Source organism: Ranitomeya variabilis, chromosome 6 (assembly GCF_051348905.1).
Source record: "Ranitomeya variabilis isolate aRanVar5 chromosome 6, aRanVar5.hap1, whole genome shotgun sequence".
In the NCBI taxonomy this organism is placed as follows: domain Eukaryota; kingdom Metazoa; phylum Chordata; class Amphibia; order Anura; family Dendrobatidae; genus Ranitomeya; species Ranitomeya variabilis.
The window spans coordinates 277,859,214-277,875,178 of NC_135237.1; the positions used below are offsets into that span (position 1 = coordinate 277,859,214).

General features: G+C 40.5%; 1 protein-coding gene across 1 annotated transcript in view; it reads left to right on the forward strand.

The window, feature by feature from the left end:
• ELP2 (elongator acetyltransferase complex subunit 2) overlaps positions 1-15,965 on the forward strand; it is a 184,798-nt gene that overhangs the window by 72,949 nt on the left and 95,884 nt on the right. Inside the window, exons 9-10 of the mRNA XM_077269687.1 lie at positions 6,444-6,539; positions 9,709-9,809. Coding sequence (XP_077125802.1) covers positions 6,444-6,539; positions 9,709-9,809 — 197 coding nt within the window. The remainder of the gene's footprint in view (positions 1-6,443; positions 6,540-9,708; positions 9,810-15,965) is intronic.

Consider the following 15,965-nt stretch of genomic DNA (forward strand, 5'->3'; position numbering starts at 1 on the left):
ACATACATACAGTGGGGCAAAAAAGTATTTAGTCAGTCAGCAATAGTGCAAGTTCCACCACTTAAAAAGATGAGAGGTGTCTGTAATTTACATCATAGGTAGACCTCAACTATGGGAGACAAACTGAGAAAAAAAAATCCAGAAAATCACATTGTCTGTTTTTTTATCATTTTATTTGCATATTATGGTGGAAAATAAGTATTTGGTCAGAAACAAAATTTAATCTCAATACTTTGTAATATATCCTTTGTTGGCAATGACAGAGGTCAAACATTTTCTGTAAGTCTTCACAAGGTTGCCACACACTGTTGTTGGTATGTTGGCCCATTCCTCCATGCAGATCTCCTCTAGAGCAGTGATATTTTTGGCTTTTCGCTTGGCAACACGGACTTTCAACTCCCTCCAAAGGTTTTCTATAGGGTTGAGATCTGGAGACTGGCTAGGCCACTCCAGGACCTTGAAATGCTTCTTACGAAGCCACTCCTTCGTTGCCCTGGTGGTGTGCTTTGGATCATTGTCATGTTGAAAGACCCAGCCACGTTTCATCTTCAATGCCCTTGCTGATGGAAGGAGGTTTGCACTCAAAATCTCACGATACATGGCCCCATTCATTCTTTCATGTACCCGGATCAGTCGTCCTGGCCCCTTTGCAGAGAAACAGCCCCAAAGCATGATGTTTCCACCACCATGCTTTACAGTAGGTATGGTGTTTGATGGATGCAACTCAGTATTCTTTTTCCTCCAAACACGACAAGTTGTGTTTCTACCAAACAATTCCAGTTTGGTTTCATCAGACCATAGGACATTCTCCCAAAACTCCTCTGGATCATCCAAATGCTCTCTAGCAAACTTCAGACGGGCCCGGACATGTACTGGCTTAAGCAGTGGGACACGTCTGACACTGCAGGATCTGAGTCCATGGTGGCGTAGTGTGTTACTTATGGTAGGCCTTGTTACATTGGTCCCAGCTCTCTGCAGTTCATTCACTAGGTCCCCCCGCGTGGTTCTGGGATTTTTGCTCACCGTTCTTGTGATCATTCTGACCCCATGGGGTGGGATTATGCGTGGAGCCCCAGATCGAGGGAGATTATCAGTGGTCTTGAATGTCTTCCATTTTCTAATTATTGCTCCCACTGTTGATTTCTTCACTCCAAGCTGGTTGGCTATTGCAGATTCAGTCTTCCCAGCCTGGTGCAGGGCTACAATTTTGTTTCTGGTGTCCTTTGACAGCTCTTTGGTCTTCACCATAGTGGAGTTTGGAGTCAGACTGTTTGAGGGTGTGCACAGGTGTCTTTTTATACTGATAACAAGTTTAAACAGGTGCCATTACTACAGGTAATGAGTGGAGGAAAGAGGAGACTCTTAAAGAAGAAGTTACAGGTCTGTGAGAGCCAGAAATCTTGATTGTTTGTTTCTGACCAAATACTTATTTTCCACCATAATATGCAAATAAAATGATAAAAAAACAGACAATGTGATTTTCTGGATTTTTTTTCTCAGTTTGTCTCCCATAGTTGAGGTCTACATATGATGTAAATTACAGACGCCTCTCATCTTTTTAAGTGGTGGAACTTGCACTATTGCTGACTGACTAAATACTTTTTTGCCCCACTGTATATATATATATATATATATATAGATATATATATATAGATATATATATATATATATATATATATATATATATATATATATATATATATATATATAGATATATATATGTTTGTAGCTAAGATTCAGACCCACACAGAAAGCGGATACACATCCCCTCCTACAAATGTAATGATGCGCTGTGATCTTAAATGACATGGCCACGTGCTCTTGTCATTACTTATACAACACCAGAATCAAATGGACCAAAAATTGTGATACAGATGATGCAGGTAACTATCTGAGTCAAAGAGTTGTCTGTTTAGGCACAGGGTATTCAACAGCTATACTACAAAAATACCATCTCCAAATATGACAGTCAAGTCCTTGGCAAAGGAAAAGAAGGATGATAACATGAAGAAAAGCTCCTGTATTGGTTTCAGATTGACCGATAAGGGATCCTTGGACTTTTGACAACAATAAATTTGCTTGTCTTTTTCAATGGATAGGTCATCAATGTCTGATTAGTCAGTCTTCTGATAGTGGCCTCGGCAGAGTATTGCAGATCCGCCTCCTGTTGATGTGGATAGAAGGCGGCTGTGCGGTACCCTGCCGTGGCCACAATCAGAAGACAGAGCAGCTCCTCAATTATGGCCGACGGCCACCACCAACACAGAGAACAGCTGATCAGCAGGGGTGCTGGTTGTCGGACCCCGACCGATCAAACATTGATGGCCTATCCTGATTTGCAATTAACTTCTGTTATAATGTAAAGCCACTGCAATTTTTATGAAGCATCTTCTTAGCAGCTGCACGTCAGATGTGCGCTACTCGTGTGTAGAAAGATACATAAGGACCCCAGCCTATTCACAGTGTAGTCATCTTTCATTTCTGATCATCACTCAATGTAGACATGACTAGCAAATAAACGACAAATGATAATTTGCTTGTTTTCAGTCGCATCTTTTATGCAAAGGTAAGAATCATCACGAAACCCCTACGATAATTGCAACATGTGGTTGTATAGGAAATGAGCTGATCAACTTGATTTATTGTTGATGGGCACTCATTATTGGAAATTTAGCCTCACATGTTAATGGACCCTTAGTGTTTCTCTATCGCTTCTTTGGGGGACACAGCTAAACCATGGTTTCCTGTGTCCCCCAGTGAAGGCTCCGAGAAATAGATTATTCTGTGAGTAACCCCCAAACTCCTGTTTTTGTGATCATCAGCTTACTGTATGTAGAATAAACTTGAATGTTAGAGAAAGGTTGTGTTTGCCATATAAAATATGATTGAATCTCACATTGTCGTTGTACATTGTAACAAATACGTATTAAATTCCCTTGTAGACAGCTTTTTCCAGTGCAATCACCTTCATTGTCAAAGGGAAGAATGTGATCCGGGAGAAGAACAGTCTGGTCTTTTGAAGTAGTCATTATTATTCTGCAGAGCACAGACGCGATACTGTTTCTTAGCAGTTCATTGGGGAAATATTTCACATGTCACTTTATTGATTAGAAGCCATTTGGCTCTGCTGCTCTCCAGTGTTTGCCTCCAGCGAACGCTAATCATTTCATATCAGAACAAAAAGCTTTGTCTTTATTGTTTGCATTTGCTATTGATGCATGACCTGTTGTGAAAACAAGAAATGGTATTTACATTGTACAGTGCTGGAAATGTAGTGTTTGCTGATAAAAAATGCCCTCATAATGTTTTTAAACATCATTTATCACATAATGAAGCTCTTAATTTTAGGCCATCTATTCAATGAAGCTTCTACCCCAACTAAGCAGCCCCAGTCTGCCAGTCACTGGGTAAAAGATCACATGCATTCTGTAAGGGAACCTGAGCCCTTTAAACCATGTAGAGATAGCTTAGGCTCCCTAATTTATGATTGATGGTTTAAAGAGGACTTGTCACTTGCTAAAAATAATTGGGTTAAATCTGTTAAAATCTCTGAGTTCCCCTGGCTTTGCAGCTCTTTTCCTTTTTGCTCTGTGTTACTCCATTGCAGAGATATTCATTTTTGTTGTTTTTGAGCACATTATGTGAATTCTCTACTTGCAGACAGACTGGGCGTTTCTTCATAATCTTCCCCTGGGTCATACTCTTTCAACCCTCCCTTCTAAACACTGCCAATCAGCTTGGTTATCTGCTCAGCTGTGATTGGCAACGTATGAGAGGTAGGGGTGAAAGTGCACACCCCTAAAGACAAAAATAAAGTTATGCACAGTTGGACTGCAATCAGAAATTTCACATAATGCATTCCAAAAGCAACAATCGTGAATATTTCTGCAATGGAGTGACACAGAGCAAAACGTAAAACAGCATTTAGGTTGGCGGGGCATTTGCTAACTTCTCCTTTAAAGTGTAGCTGTCATTTTAATTTTTAATTCATTATTAGTATGCATGAAAATAATAAAATTTTATAATATATCTGATCAGAGAAATGTGCTTCTTTCTCATCCAGGACTGATTGTTTTCATTCTCAAAATTCTCAACAATAATCTGTATTCAGTGAAGACAGAATTTCCTGTTACTGAGATAGAATCTTATTAGTAGCAACTGATATCTAGTGGGGAGGAGAAGGGAGGGGCTACAAGCAAAGCTCCTCCTCCCCCTCCCATCTTTATAGAATCTGTAGAAACTGTCATCTCCATCTCCAACTGTCCATAAAGGTTTTTTTTCCTGTGAATATGAGAATATTAAGAATGACTAATCGGTCCTGGCGGAGAGTGAAGCGGATTTCTCTGATAAGATATATTACAACATTTCTTATTTCCATGTGTAATATTGTATGACATAAAAATTAAAAACAATTGTTAATTTTTAAAGTTATTTTTCTGCTCATGAAGTGGGTGAAATAGGTAGTGACCACGTCACCAATTTTCTTAGTAAATCTATTTCTAAAGGTGCTATTGACACAAAATTCTCACCAGATGTCGATGACAACCTGTTCCATCTGCACAGGCAAATAATTAAAGCCATAGATATCATTACTGAAGTTATGCGTATTAATTAGAAATGACACAGGAAAATAGTATTGAACACACTTACGTCAATGTATTTAATACTTCATGCAAAACCATTGGTCGGTGATGACGGCTTCAAGACTCCTCCTGTATGGTTGCATACAGTTGCATACTGTACATTGCTCAGTATGATTTTGGGCCATTTTTCCACATAACTACAGTACTCTTTAATCCTGAAGGTTCGTGGGCTCCTTCCATGAACTCTGAGCTTTAGTTTCTCCAGTAAATTTTCTATTGGATTCAGGTCCGGTGATTGTCTGGGCCTTTCTAGCAGCTTTATTTTCTTTCTCTGAAATCAATTGTGAGTTTCCTTGGCTGTGTGTTTGACATCATTGTCTTGCTGAAGTGTCCACCCTCGTTTCATCTTCATTATCCTGCTAGATAGCAGCAGATTTTTATCTATAATGGCTCAGTACATATGTCGATTCATCTTTCCTTTAGATACATGAAGTTTGCCAGTGACCTATGCTGAAAAACAGTCCCACACCAAGATGTTCCCACCGCCACACATCACTGTTTATATGGAGTTTTTGGGGTGATATGCAGTGCCTTTTGCCCTGCAAACATAATCTGTATTATGGCATCAAAATAATTCAATTTTTATCTCCTCTGATCAGACTATATTTTCCCAGGATTTCCCAGGCTTGTCTAAATGTTGTTGAGCAAACTTTAAACTTGCTTAAACATGCTTTTTTGTTCAGCAATGTGGTGATCGTGCATACAAGCCATGGAGGTTGACTGCATTACTTATTCATTTCTTTGACACAGTTGTACCTGCTAATTCCAAGTCTTTCTCTAGCTCTCGAAAGGTGGTTCTTGGTTCTTGGACAACTCTTCTGATAATTATTTTCACTCCTCTTTCTGAAATCTTGCAGGAAGCACTTGGTCGTGACCGGTTTATGGTAAAATAATGTTTTTTTCATTTCTGGATTATGGCCCCAACAGTGCTCACTGGAACCTTCAGTAGTTTAGAAATTCTTCTGTATCTAATTCCATCAGTATGTTTTGCAACAATAAGGTTGCAAAGGTCTTGAGTCATTCTACAAAGAATCTGAGAAATTGTACTTAAAGCTGTTGTCCAAATTTGGAAAAACATGTCTGATTTCTTTTGGAAACAACTGATTGAGTCAGGCCTGCTATTGCTATTCTGACCCACAGAAGTGAAGGGAGATGAGCTGCAATACCATGTACAATCCATGCTGTGGTAGTGCTGTTTCTTAAAAAAACAAAAAGCAGCCATGTTTGTGTAATGCTGGACGCCCCGTTAAAGAGAGACTCCAAACTCTTTCTCGAGAACACTCCTAAGCTAGAAGAGGTAGGGCCATGATTCTTGGAAGGTCACCAGCACAGTTTCCTGACTTTTATAGGTTTGGGAACTACATGTCTCTGTGGCATATCAGGAGATTGAATATCCTACCATTTTAAGTTAGAATTTGGTGCCTGCATACTTTTGGAAACCTATCTAAAGTTGAATTTTTAGATGGAGTCCTACTTAAAAGATTGCTTACATAGTTGTGAATTGCATATGAATTTCCTGTAGTGGATTTTCAGATTATCGTCGGTGGTCCTGAAACTTCAGAATGGGTTATACTATTCAATTTAGCCCGGTCATTAGTTTGTGCATGGGACGCAGAAGACACAATGTTGTAAATCATTTTATAGTTTGCCAAGAGAAAACAAATAAAGGGAAAGTATTTCCATAGCCTGCAGAACTAATGGGAGAATGTCTGATAAGTACGTGGAGCTGTTTGACACCAAAGAATCAGAAAAGTGTTCTGTGATCAGACATCTGGCTAATTGTGATTGATCTTGTTTTAGGGGAAGAGTTCAATTATGCAGTTACCTTGGAATCTGTCTTGGCCGGTCATGAAAACTCCGTGTACGCTGTTCACTGGCAGCCACCTTTCCTGAAAGGTAATCACGTAGCACATATTATGTACTCAATGAACTGCATGTGTAGGCTATTTGCAGACCATTACAGTAAATCGCAGCTGGTAATCACAAGGTTTCCTTTCCCTTTATTTCCATAGAATTCATATAGTGCCAGCATATTTAAATAGGGCTGTATTTTCAACAAAGTTTTCATAAATCAGTAGTACAGGGAATCATAAGAAACACAGTTTATTAAAGGGAACCTGTCACCCCCAAAATCGAATGTGAGCTATGCCCACCGGTATCAGGGGCTCATCTACAGCATTCTGGAATGCTGTAGATAAGCCCCCGATGTAACCTGAAAGATGAGAAAAAGAGGTTAGATTATACTCACCTGGGGGGGTTGGGCCGATCCAGTGTGCGTCGCGGTCCGGTCCGGGGCCTCCAATCTTCTTACGATGACGTCCTCTTCTTGTCTTCACTCTGCAGCTCTAGCGCGGGCGTACTTTGTCTGCCTTGTTGAGGGCAGAGCAAAGTACTGCAGTGCGCAGGTGCCGGGCAAGGTCAGAGAGGCCCACCGCCTGAGCACTGCAGTACTTTGCTGTGCCCTCGACAGGGCAGACAAAGTACGCCTGCGCCGGAGCTGCGGCAGGAAGACAAGAAGAGGACGTCATTGTATGAAGCTAGGAGACCCCGGACCGCGACGCCCATCGGACCCGAACTGCACCGGGACCGCCCCTGGGTGAGTATAAGGGTATGTGCACACGTCCGGATTTCTTGCAGAAATTTCCTGAAGAAAACCGGAAATTTTCTGCAAGAAATCCGCATTTTTTTTTTTGCGTTTTTTTTCCGTTTTTTTCGCGTTTTTTTTTAGCATTCTGCAAGCGTAATTAATTCCCCGAGGAAGCCGAGGGCGAAACGCGCGTTTTGGCGTGTTTTATCACTGATGGAGACGGAGAAGGGTAAGATCTTAACATGAGGACAACAAGTTTTGCTGCATTTTTGGGACTATGGGTCACTAGACTTTGGGATATTGCCCTGACATGTTTCCGCAGCGTTAGGAGATGTGTTGTAATGCTCTGATTGATATTTAGTACTGGCATTTTTAGGCTCTAATGAGTAAATACAGGGACTTACTACCACTATTGAACTCATGTCCTCCTCCCCTCCATTAATGTGATAGTGGATATTGTGGTGCACCTTGTCCTTATATTCAAATATCTCTGTATATGATATTTCTATTGTTATATTATACTTTGTTCTTTTTAGTATCTGAAATAAATTTATAATTTTATGTATAAATTTGAGGTGTTATACTTCATTTTTCTTGTGGTTGGCTATGTAATGGGAAGTATCTCAAGGTAAAATTCCATAAAGTTTTGTCAATATTTGACAGGACCAATTTATGAGTATGGTCTCTGGACCTGAGTTTTTGTTTCTTACAGTAAGGTGCATGCAGAATGCTGAGCTTCTCCATGCCTAAACTCCAAGATGTACACCACTACTGATCCAGAAGCACAAGACACATTCTAAAACCATATAAATAAGCCATAAAAGTATTTGGATTCTGTTCTATAGAGTGATGAAACATAACTGGAACTTTTCATACCTGTGTATCAAAAAACCTACAAAGAACAAAACGATCTATGGACACCAGTCTAAGGAAGCCTTTAAATGTAATTTCCAGGTCAGGAGAGGGAGGCCACACCCTGGCTTGCACAGAATGCAAAAATACAAAGAAAAACACAAAAATTGAGCTTGGATTAAGTTGGTAGACATGCAGCATATAAATGCATGTTCACATTGGCCATAAAGCATATAAAACCTACAAAGAACAAAATGCGCAAAAACCCTCTGTAACTAAATAAGTAAAAAGCAAAAGTACATCTAAATAACACAGGGTTCTTAGTAATACTGATCAAAAATAGCATAAAAGCCATCCCACCATCATCAAGTTGACCCTGATCAGAACAATCCTACGCTGTCTAATATTAAAAAACCTTACCATGTGTCAGATTTGACCTCAATGTGTGAATAAGGGCAGACAAAAAGGACCGGGTACCGATCTTTGGACCCCAGTCTGGGGAAGCCTTTAAATGTCTGATACCTATGTATAAGCAGTATGTTTAGAGGAAGAAGAATGAACCATACTCTAAAAAACTACACTCCTTACAGTGAAGCATAGTGGTGGCTCAATGAGGCTTTAGAGCTGATTTGCTTCCTCTACCAATGTAAACCTACAGAATGTGGAGGATACAATGGATTCAGTCAAGTATCAAGAAATCCTATAAGATATTGTCATGCCTTCCGTAAGGTATTTGTAGCTTAGAGGTCATTGGATCTTCAAACATGCCAATAATCCTATGGATTCAATCAAGTATCAGGAAATCCTGTGTGATGTCATGCCTTCTGTGAAGAAATTGAAGCTTTGAGGTCATTGGATCTATAAATAGGACAATAACCCTATGCAAAATTCACCAAGACTTGGTTTTAGAAGTCCTGGAAGATTCTGGAGTTTCAGTCACAGCCTCCGAACTCAAACCCCATAGAAAATCTTTGGGATTTGAAGAAGTGTGTTGCAGCACACACAAACCCAAGAATATTAGTAACCTTCAAGCCATTGCCAAGAGGAATATGCTAAAATTCCTCAGGAATGCTTACAGAAGCTGATGTCTGGCTACGCATTATATTTGTATCAGGTTGGTTAAAGAGGACTTTGACACATTAACAGATCTTCAGAAACAGTATTTCCAAACAGTAAAACAAGCTAGTTAGGCAGGGTGTTTATAAAGGAATATACAAATGCTGGTGATTTGGGGGCCATGGGGGAACCTCTCAGGTTCCCTTAAGTCATTCTTGATGATTGTTTTATTGCAAAGAGCAGAAAGTTTGTAATTGTACCTATAGTTTTCAGTGGAGGGTGCAGCTATCAATTTGATTGCATCCGTACATGTACTATGTATATATTTCCATAAATATAGAAAATCCCATACATAAATAAAGAGGAAAAAAGGTTTCTGCTTCTACTGTAATATTACAAACCTTTCCTCAATAAAGATTTGTGAATGTATCCAATTAAATTTGTCAGTATAGATTTTTTTTCTAACAGTATTCATTTGCATAGATTACAACTATACTAATATATATAAGTATGAACCAGTATAAAACTTGTTTTGTATTATGTATGCCACTGCTGTGTTTTGTCCTGCAGGTGGCAGCATTGTCCAACCTATGAGCCTCTTATCCGCATCAATGGATAAAACCATGATTCTATGGGAGCCTGATGAGGAGACGGGAGTATGGCTAGAGCAGGTTTGTATGCTGTTGTTTATTATTACATTTTGTGGAGTAACTTTTGCTTAGGATTAAAAAAAATAGCAGCTTTACCAAAACTGGCAAATTTTGCTTATAGCCTTTCTAATGTGCACAGCGAGCTCGAATAAGGCACGGACTGCAAACATCCAACTTTCTGAACCATGGGGTTGATTTTAACATTTTTAAAGATCAATCTAAATCTTAATAAAATCTGTGTGTAAATGATTAATTCAAACCAATCATATCTTAAAACATGCCTAATCTTAAGATCGGGGTCAGATGAGTGTACAAAAAGTTATTTAAGTTTTAGCCCGAAAAATCGGCCGATTTTCATCCAATATTGCCCTCCATGTGTAGCATGATGAAATACAGTTTCCTAGGTTAATGGCAATGTATCCATAAAAATCGAATGTTACACAGATGATCCTTGTGAGATCCAGTTTTTGGGCGCCCCATGGACATGAGTAAGCGGGTGTCATCTGAAATATGGAAGACAAAGGTACTCTGTCCATGTGAATAAGTTGTCATCTGGCCAGCCATACTGAGTTACATTGGTCAGTGTATGGTGTGATTTTTACTGTGACAGCACACGTCCATGCTATACACTGGTCTGAACGAGCCCTAATGCTAAGGCTGTCCCCATGTATAGACTCTCTTGGCTATGTGCATGGTGGAGCTGAAACTGGTACATTATTTTGTAAGCTAAAGATTTTAATTACGTTAGTGTTAACCCAACCGTTGCTCGAGGATGAAAATAATACATTTGTATCATTATAGTTGGCTCTTTAGTCAAAAAGAAATGCCTTCATCTTGACATTAAAATAGTAATGAACAGCATAGAAAGCAACTGCAACCCCCCGAGGTGCTTGTGGTGTATTTCTAGATGGCACTTCCACCATACTTTTCTGTGTGATGTGTATATATCATGTGAGCGGCCGCAGAAAAGGGATAATGAAATTTAAATGGTCAATTACCAAAGTATCTAAATGTAAAGGTGTTTTCCACTACTCAGACAACCCCTTCTCAATCACTATGTTTCACCCTTATAAAATAACAGCTATGCTCCCCTCCGGTGCTGTTCCAGCGGTGTGGGAACTGGTTCTCCCATGGCTCGCATATCAGCGGCCACGCCACTCTCCCTGCATTCAGACAAATTCAGACATCCAGGAGAAGTGAGAGAGCACCCGGAGCTCTGACCCCCTCTGATTGTCAGTTACGTCTGAAGGAGGGGAGGGTGAATTGGCTGCAGGGCCCGCGTGACACGTAAGAGCCAGTGCTGACACTGCTGGAACAGCGCAGTCACCAGAGGTGACTAACCGGAGCTGTAATTATTGTATAAGGGGCGAACATAGTGATTGAGAAGGGGTTGTCCAATTAATGGACTACTGCTTTCCATGTCTCGGAGCTGACCATAACTCCTAATCTATAGATTAGATTGTCCAGTCTAGAAAACAAAACCATGAGGGCTACAAATGTTACATGATGGAGAACATCATTCAGGCCGTGTACACAGACTGTACTCTTATCGGAAGACCCGGCTGCCTGAGCTAATGGCTTATTATATCCCTTTGTATCAGGTCTGATAGGAGAACGGTCCGTGTTTCAAGGATGTGTGAAGCCAGCCTTAGTTTAGAAATATATATGAAAGCACAGTTAGACTCCAAGTGCACCTTTTTTATTTAGCATTATGTAAGACTGTTTTAACCCATTAATGTAAGGTCTGAATGGGTCCTAAGGGCCAGCTGTTTTTTTTGGATTTTGATTGTTTGATCCGGGTGCAGTACACCTCTTTTAACAGTCCATTCTGAAACAAGAAAAAGTTGGCCGGATGTGGCCTAGTTTTAGGAGGTAGAAATTGAATTATTTTATTATTTTTGGCACTATTTGGTATTACAAAAATGATGTGTTAATGTATTTTTTCAAGTGGGAATATAGAAAAAAGGTGAATTTAGTATTGTTCTGTTCTGTTATTTATTTGATTTTTTTATAGTAATCTTTCACATGTAATCTCAAATAGCCTGATAAAATGAATTGTTTAGGTTATTAGTCATGTAGGTGCCAAATTTATATAGGTTTTCCATCTTTTTGTATTCACAATGAAATTAACTTTTTCTTGATACATAGTACATCTTTAAATTTAATTTTACTAGTTGGCCCGTGCAAAATTTTTGTACATTGGTCATCAGGGGCGCAGGCAATTTCCGAAAAATCAAGCTGGTCAAATGTAAATGTATTTATTGAGATGATGAACACAGAGAGGTATTTAGGTCTTAGCAAAATACAATATCGCTGTTATAAAACCTCCTTAAACACAACATTGGGATGGATTAACCCCTTCAGGTGGCTGTAAACTTCCACCATGTGATAAACCTGGCCATGTATTTTGAAACAATATGTCCCCCTGCCAGGAATATTGACAGAGTTCACTTGAACTGATGCAAAAGCCAAAGCATTATTCAATTGCCGTATATTTTGCAAATAGTTTTGAGCTTCGTGATCATTCTTTTCAATAAGTGTCTAAAGTTCTTTACAAACCGTAATGGCAAGTAATAGAACCTTTCCCTTGTGGCAACAGATGGAAGCAGATTGGTCACAACCGACTTCACCTAAATAGAGCTTTGTTGAACAATGTGGACATACCTTATCCATACTCCCAACACTGTGGGTTTTAACTTCATTGTCTGGAAGTAATAAGCGAGCATAACACTATGTCTTTGGAAGTGAATGTTGGCACCTCCTTGCACAGATGTCTTGTTGAAGACGCAGGAAGTAATTAGGTGGAACTAAATCAATACAGTTCTCTTGCAGTAGTGTTCTCCGCTGATTCACTATCTGTTGTCTGTGCTCCTGTTGCGCCGGTCTATGGTTTTCAAGTCTTTGTTGCCTTTGTTCATGAGGTTGTAGCCTGTTTAATGTTCGCTGAGATGGTGTTTGAAGAGGTCTGGGACGTCTCGTTCATGTTGGCCTACCTCGAGGCCAGCTTTTTATACGCCTCTTCCTAGTCATCCTGCAAAGTAATTCCAAACCCAAACAATGTCAGGTCTGTGCTCCAAATGCAGCTTGAAATGTACAATAGGCAGTGCATGTTTCCAATAGAATAAGCAGTGCATGTTTCCAAATGTGTTTGCATATGGCTACTTTCACACTAGCGTCATGCACTGCACGTCGCTATGCGTCGTTTTGCAGAAAAAACACATCCTGCAAAAGTGCTTGCAGGATGTGTTTTTTCTCCATTGACTTGCATTAGCGACGCATTGCCACACGTCACAACCGTCGTGCGACGGTTGCATCGTGTTGCGTCAGACCGTCGCCACCAAAAAACATTGCTTGTAACGTTTTTTGGTGCGTCGTTCCCGTCTTTTCCGACCGCGCATGCGCGGCCGGAACTCCGTCCCCGCCTCCCCGCACCTCACAATGGGGCAGCGGATGCGTTGAAAAACAGCATCCGCTGCCCCCGTTGCGCGGCGCATTCACTGCTAGCGTCGGTACGTCGCAACGACGCAATTCGTCATGCGTCGTCCGACGCTAGTGTGAAAGTAGCCATGACTCACCTGCAGTGAATTGTGCAATCTGTTAGGATTTGTTTGTGATGTCTGTAACCAGCTTTTTGGTAGTGTGCTTTGGGGTAGTGTGGAGCCACCTGCAGGTCATTTTTCCTTACTGCAGGTTTATGAAAATTAATGTTTAAACTGTATTTTGTGATCACATCGTGGATGTGTAGTTTATTTGGCTATTTTCTTGCTGAAGAGGACAAGTTTACCTTTCAATTTGTGTATCATTTGTGTGTGTGGGTGCAGTATGAACGGAGATACAAAGTAATCACCGAAAAAGAGTGTTTAGAAATAATATATAACTATAAATACATTTTCTTTGTAAATTTATGCTGCATTAGCTTATCTCAGTATATTAATACTTTTTACTTGATGTCTCTTTGATAGAGGGAGTTGTCCATCTTTGGGAATAATTATGTTGTCTAACATAAATACATGTCTTTTTGGCAAAAAAACCCTCATTTTTCAAATTGGATTTCATTAAAAATGTTGCACTTTTTGCCCTCTATAGCCTTTATGTTGCACTGCCTATTGCTGACTACAGAATGAGCTTTCTAAAAATCCATCAGTGAGCTAATTCTGATGGTCCAAAGGGAATGGGAAAGTTTCTAACTCTTTTAGTTGTCGTTTTTTGAGCTCCTCTGAGCAGATTTCCAACATCTTTTTCAGTCTGATTCCACCACAGAATTGTAAATCACTCAAACTAATGAATATTTCTATGTAAAATGATTTGTTGTACATATGTTCAGGTTTTTTAACTTTTTTTAACTGCTTCTGGTTTCTAAAAATGCTTAGAGGTTAAAAGAAGTGACAAGTGACATGACCATTCTTCAGACATTTTACTTTCAGAAGACATTCTGTACTTTATATAACATGCCAATGAGAAAGCTGAAAAGACGACCTGACATATTTTAGAGCATTTTGCTATAATTTTTGCTTAAAAAGAACATTAGCTGTATCTCTATGAGTCAGTGAGGTGAAAAAATGACAGTAAAACAGCAGTAAGAAAATACATCTCAAATATGATGAGGAAAACTCTTGAAGTACAGGCTAAAAAATGTGTAGGAAATGTTCGAAATAATGGGAGAAAAAAAACGCTTCAGGAAAAAAAAACCACCAGACTTTCTGGGATCATCTTCTGCTTGATAAACTCGGTGGGTTGTGTATATAGCCAAGCTAGAGTCTGTAAATGCAAAACAGAACGGTGCATGGTTTTTATTGCAAAAATGATTTTCAGCCTCAAATGCATCCACCTAAATAAAAAAAGAAAATGTCCCCAGAGATGGACTAAGGGTACCGTCACACAGTGCAATTTTGATCGCTACGACGGCACGATTCGTGACGTTCCAGCGATGCATTTACGATATCGCTGTGTCTGACACGCTACTGCGATCCGGATCCCCGCTGAGAATCGTACGTCGTAGCAGATCGTTTGAAACTTTCTTTCGTCGTCTAGTGTCCCGCTGTGGCGGCATGATTGCATTATGTGACACAGGTTGTATACGATGTGCGCACAGTAACCAACGGCTTCTACATCGCAAATACGTCATGAAATTATCGCTCCAGCGCTGTGTATTGCAACGTGTGACCGCAGTATACGACGCTGGAGCGATACTTATACGACGCTGCAACGTCACGAATCGTGCCGTCGTAGCGATGAAAATGGCACTGTGTGACGGTACCCTAAGGCTAGTTTCACACTAGCGTTTACCTGATCGGCGGGCTGCGGACTTCCTCCGTGAAGCCCCGCCCCCCCGCCGCACCTCCGCCGCTAGCTCCGCCTACTTCTGCATGCGGCCTGTGTACCTATATTTAACATTAGGTACGCAGGTCGTGCCGCAGTATGCGGATGGTGCCGCATGCGTCGTTTTGACGATGCGGCGACCATCGTAGACGCAGCCATGTAGCTTTTTTTTTTTTTCCGCATCGTCAAAACGACACATGCGGCACCATCCGCATACTGCGGCACGACCTGCGTACCTAATGTTAAATATAGGTACACAGGCCGCATGCAGAAGTAGGCGGAGCTAGCGGCGGAGGTGCGGCGGGGGGCGGGGCTTCACGGAGGAAGTCAGCAGCCCGCCGCAGATCAGGTAAACGCTAGTGTGAAACTAGCCTAAAGAGACTGGGTAGAGAAAGCTGTTGGTCGACCGATTTGCTCTAATGTCCGTGGATGTTTTTACGGTGTCCTAATAGTAGGCATACTGATCAAACTACTCTAGGGCTCTTTAAAGGTTCCCTAGTCTTTAGTCTGGTCATTGGAAAGCACAAAAAACCCAATCGTGTCTCCATTAAAAGATGTTACTGTAGATTATGGACCCTCACTGCCCGTTGTCAGAAGATGGTGGGCGTTCATTGAGGGGATAACCGTGTTTGCTATTAATGCATGAGATCTCCCATTTCCCAATTTAAATGGATAATATTCAACGGTGTTCTTTTTTGTTTCCTTAATTGCATTTTACCGTTGTTAAATCTTTTTGGATGACGGCATTCTTCATTGCACTTAGCTAGTTTTTTGTTCTTTTCAAGGATAAAGCCACTGTAGCCCATGAATGGAATATAGAATCTGTCCCCAAGGGTGCAACGCTTAATTCTTCCATTT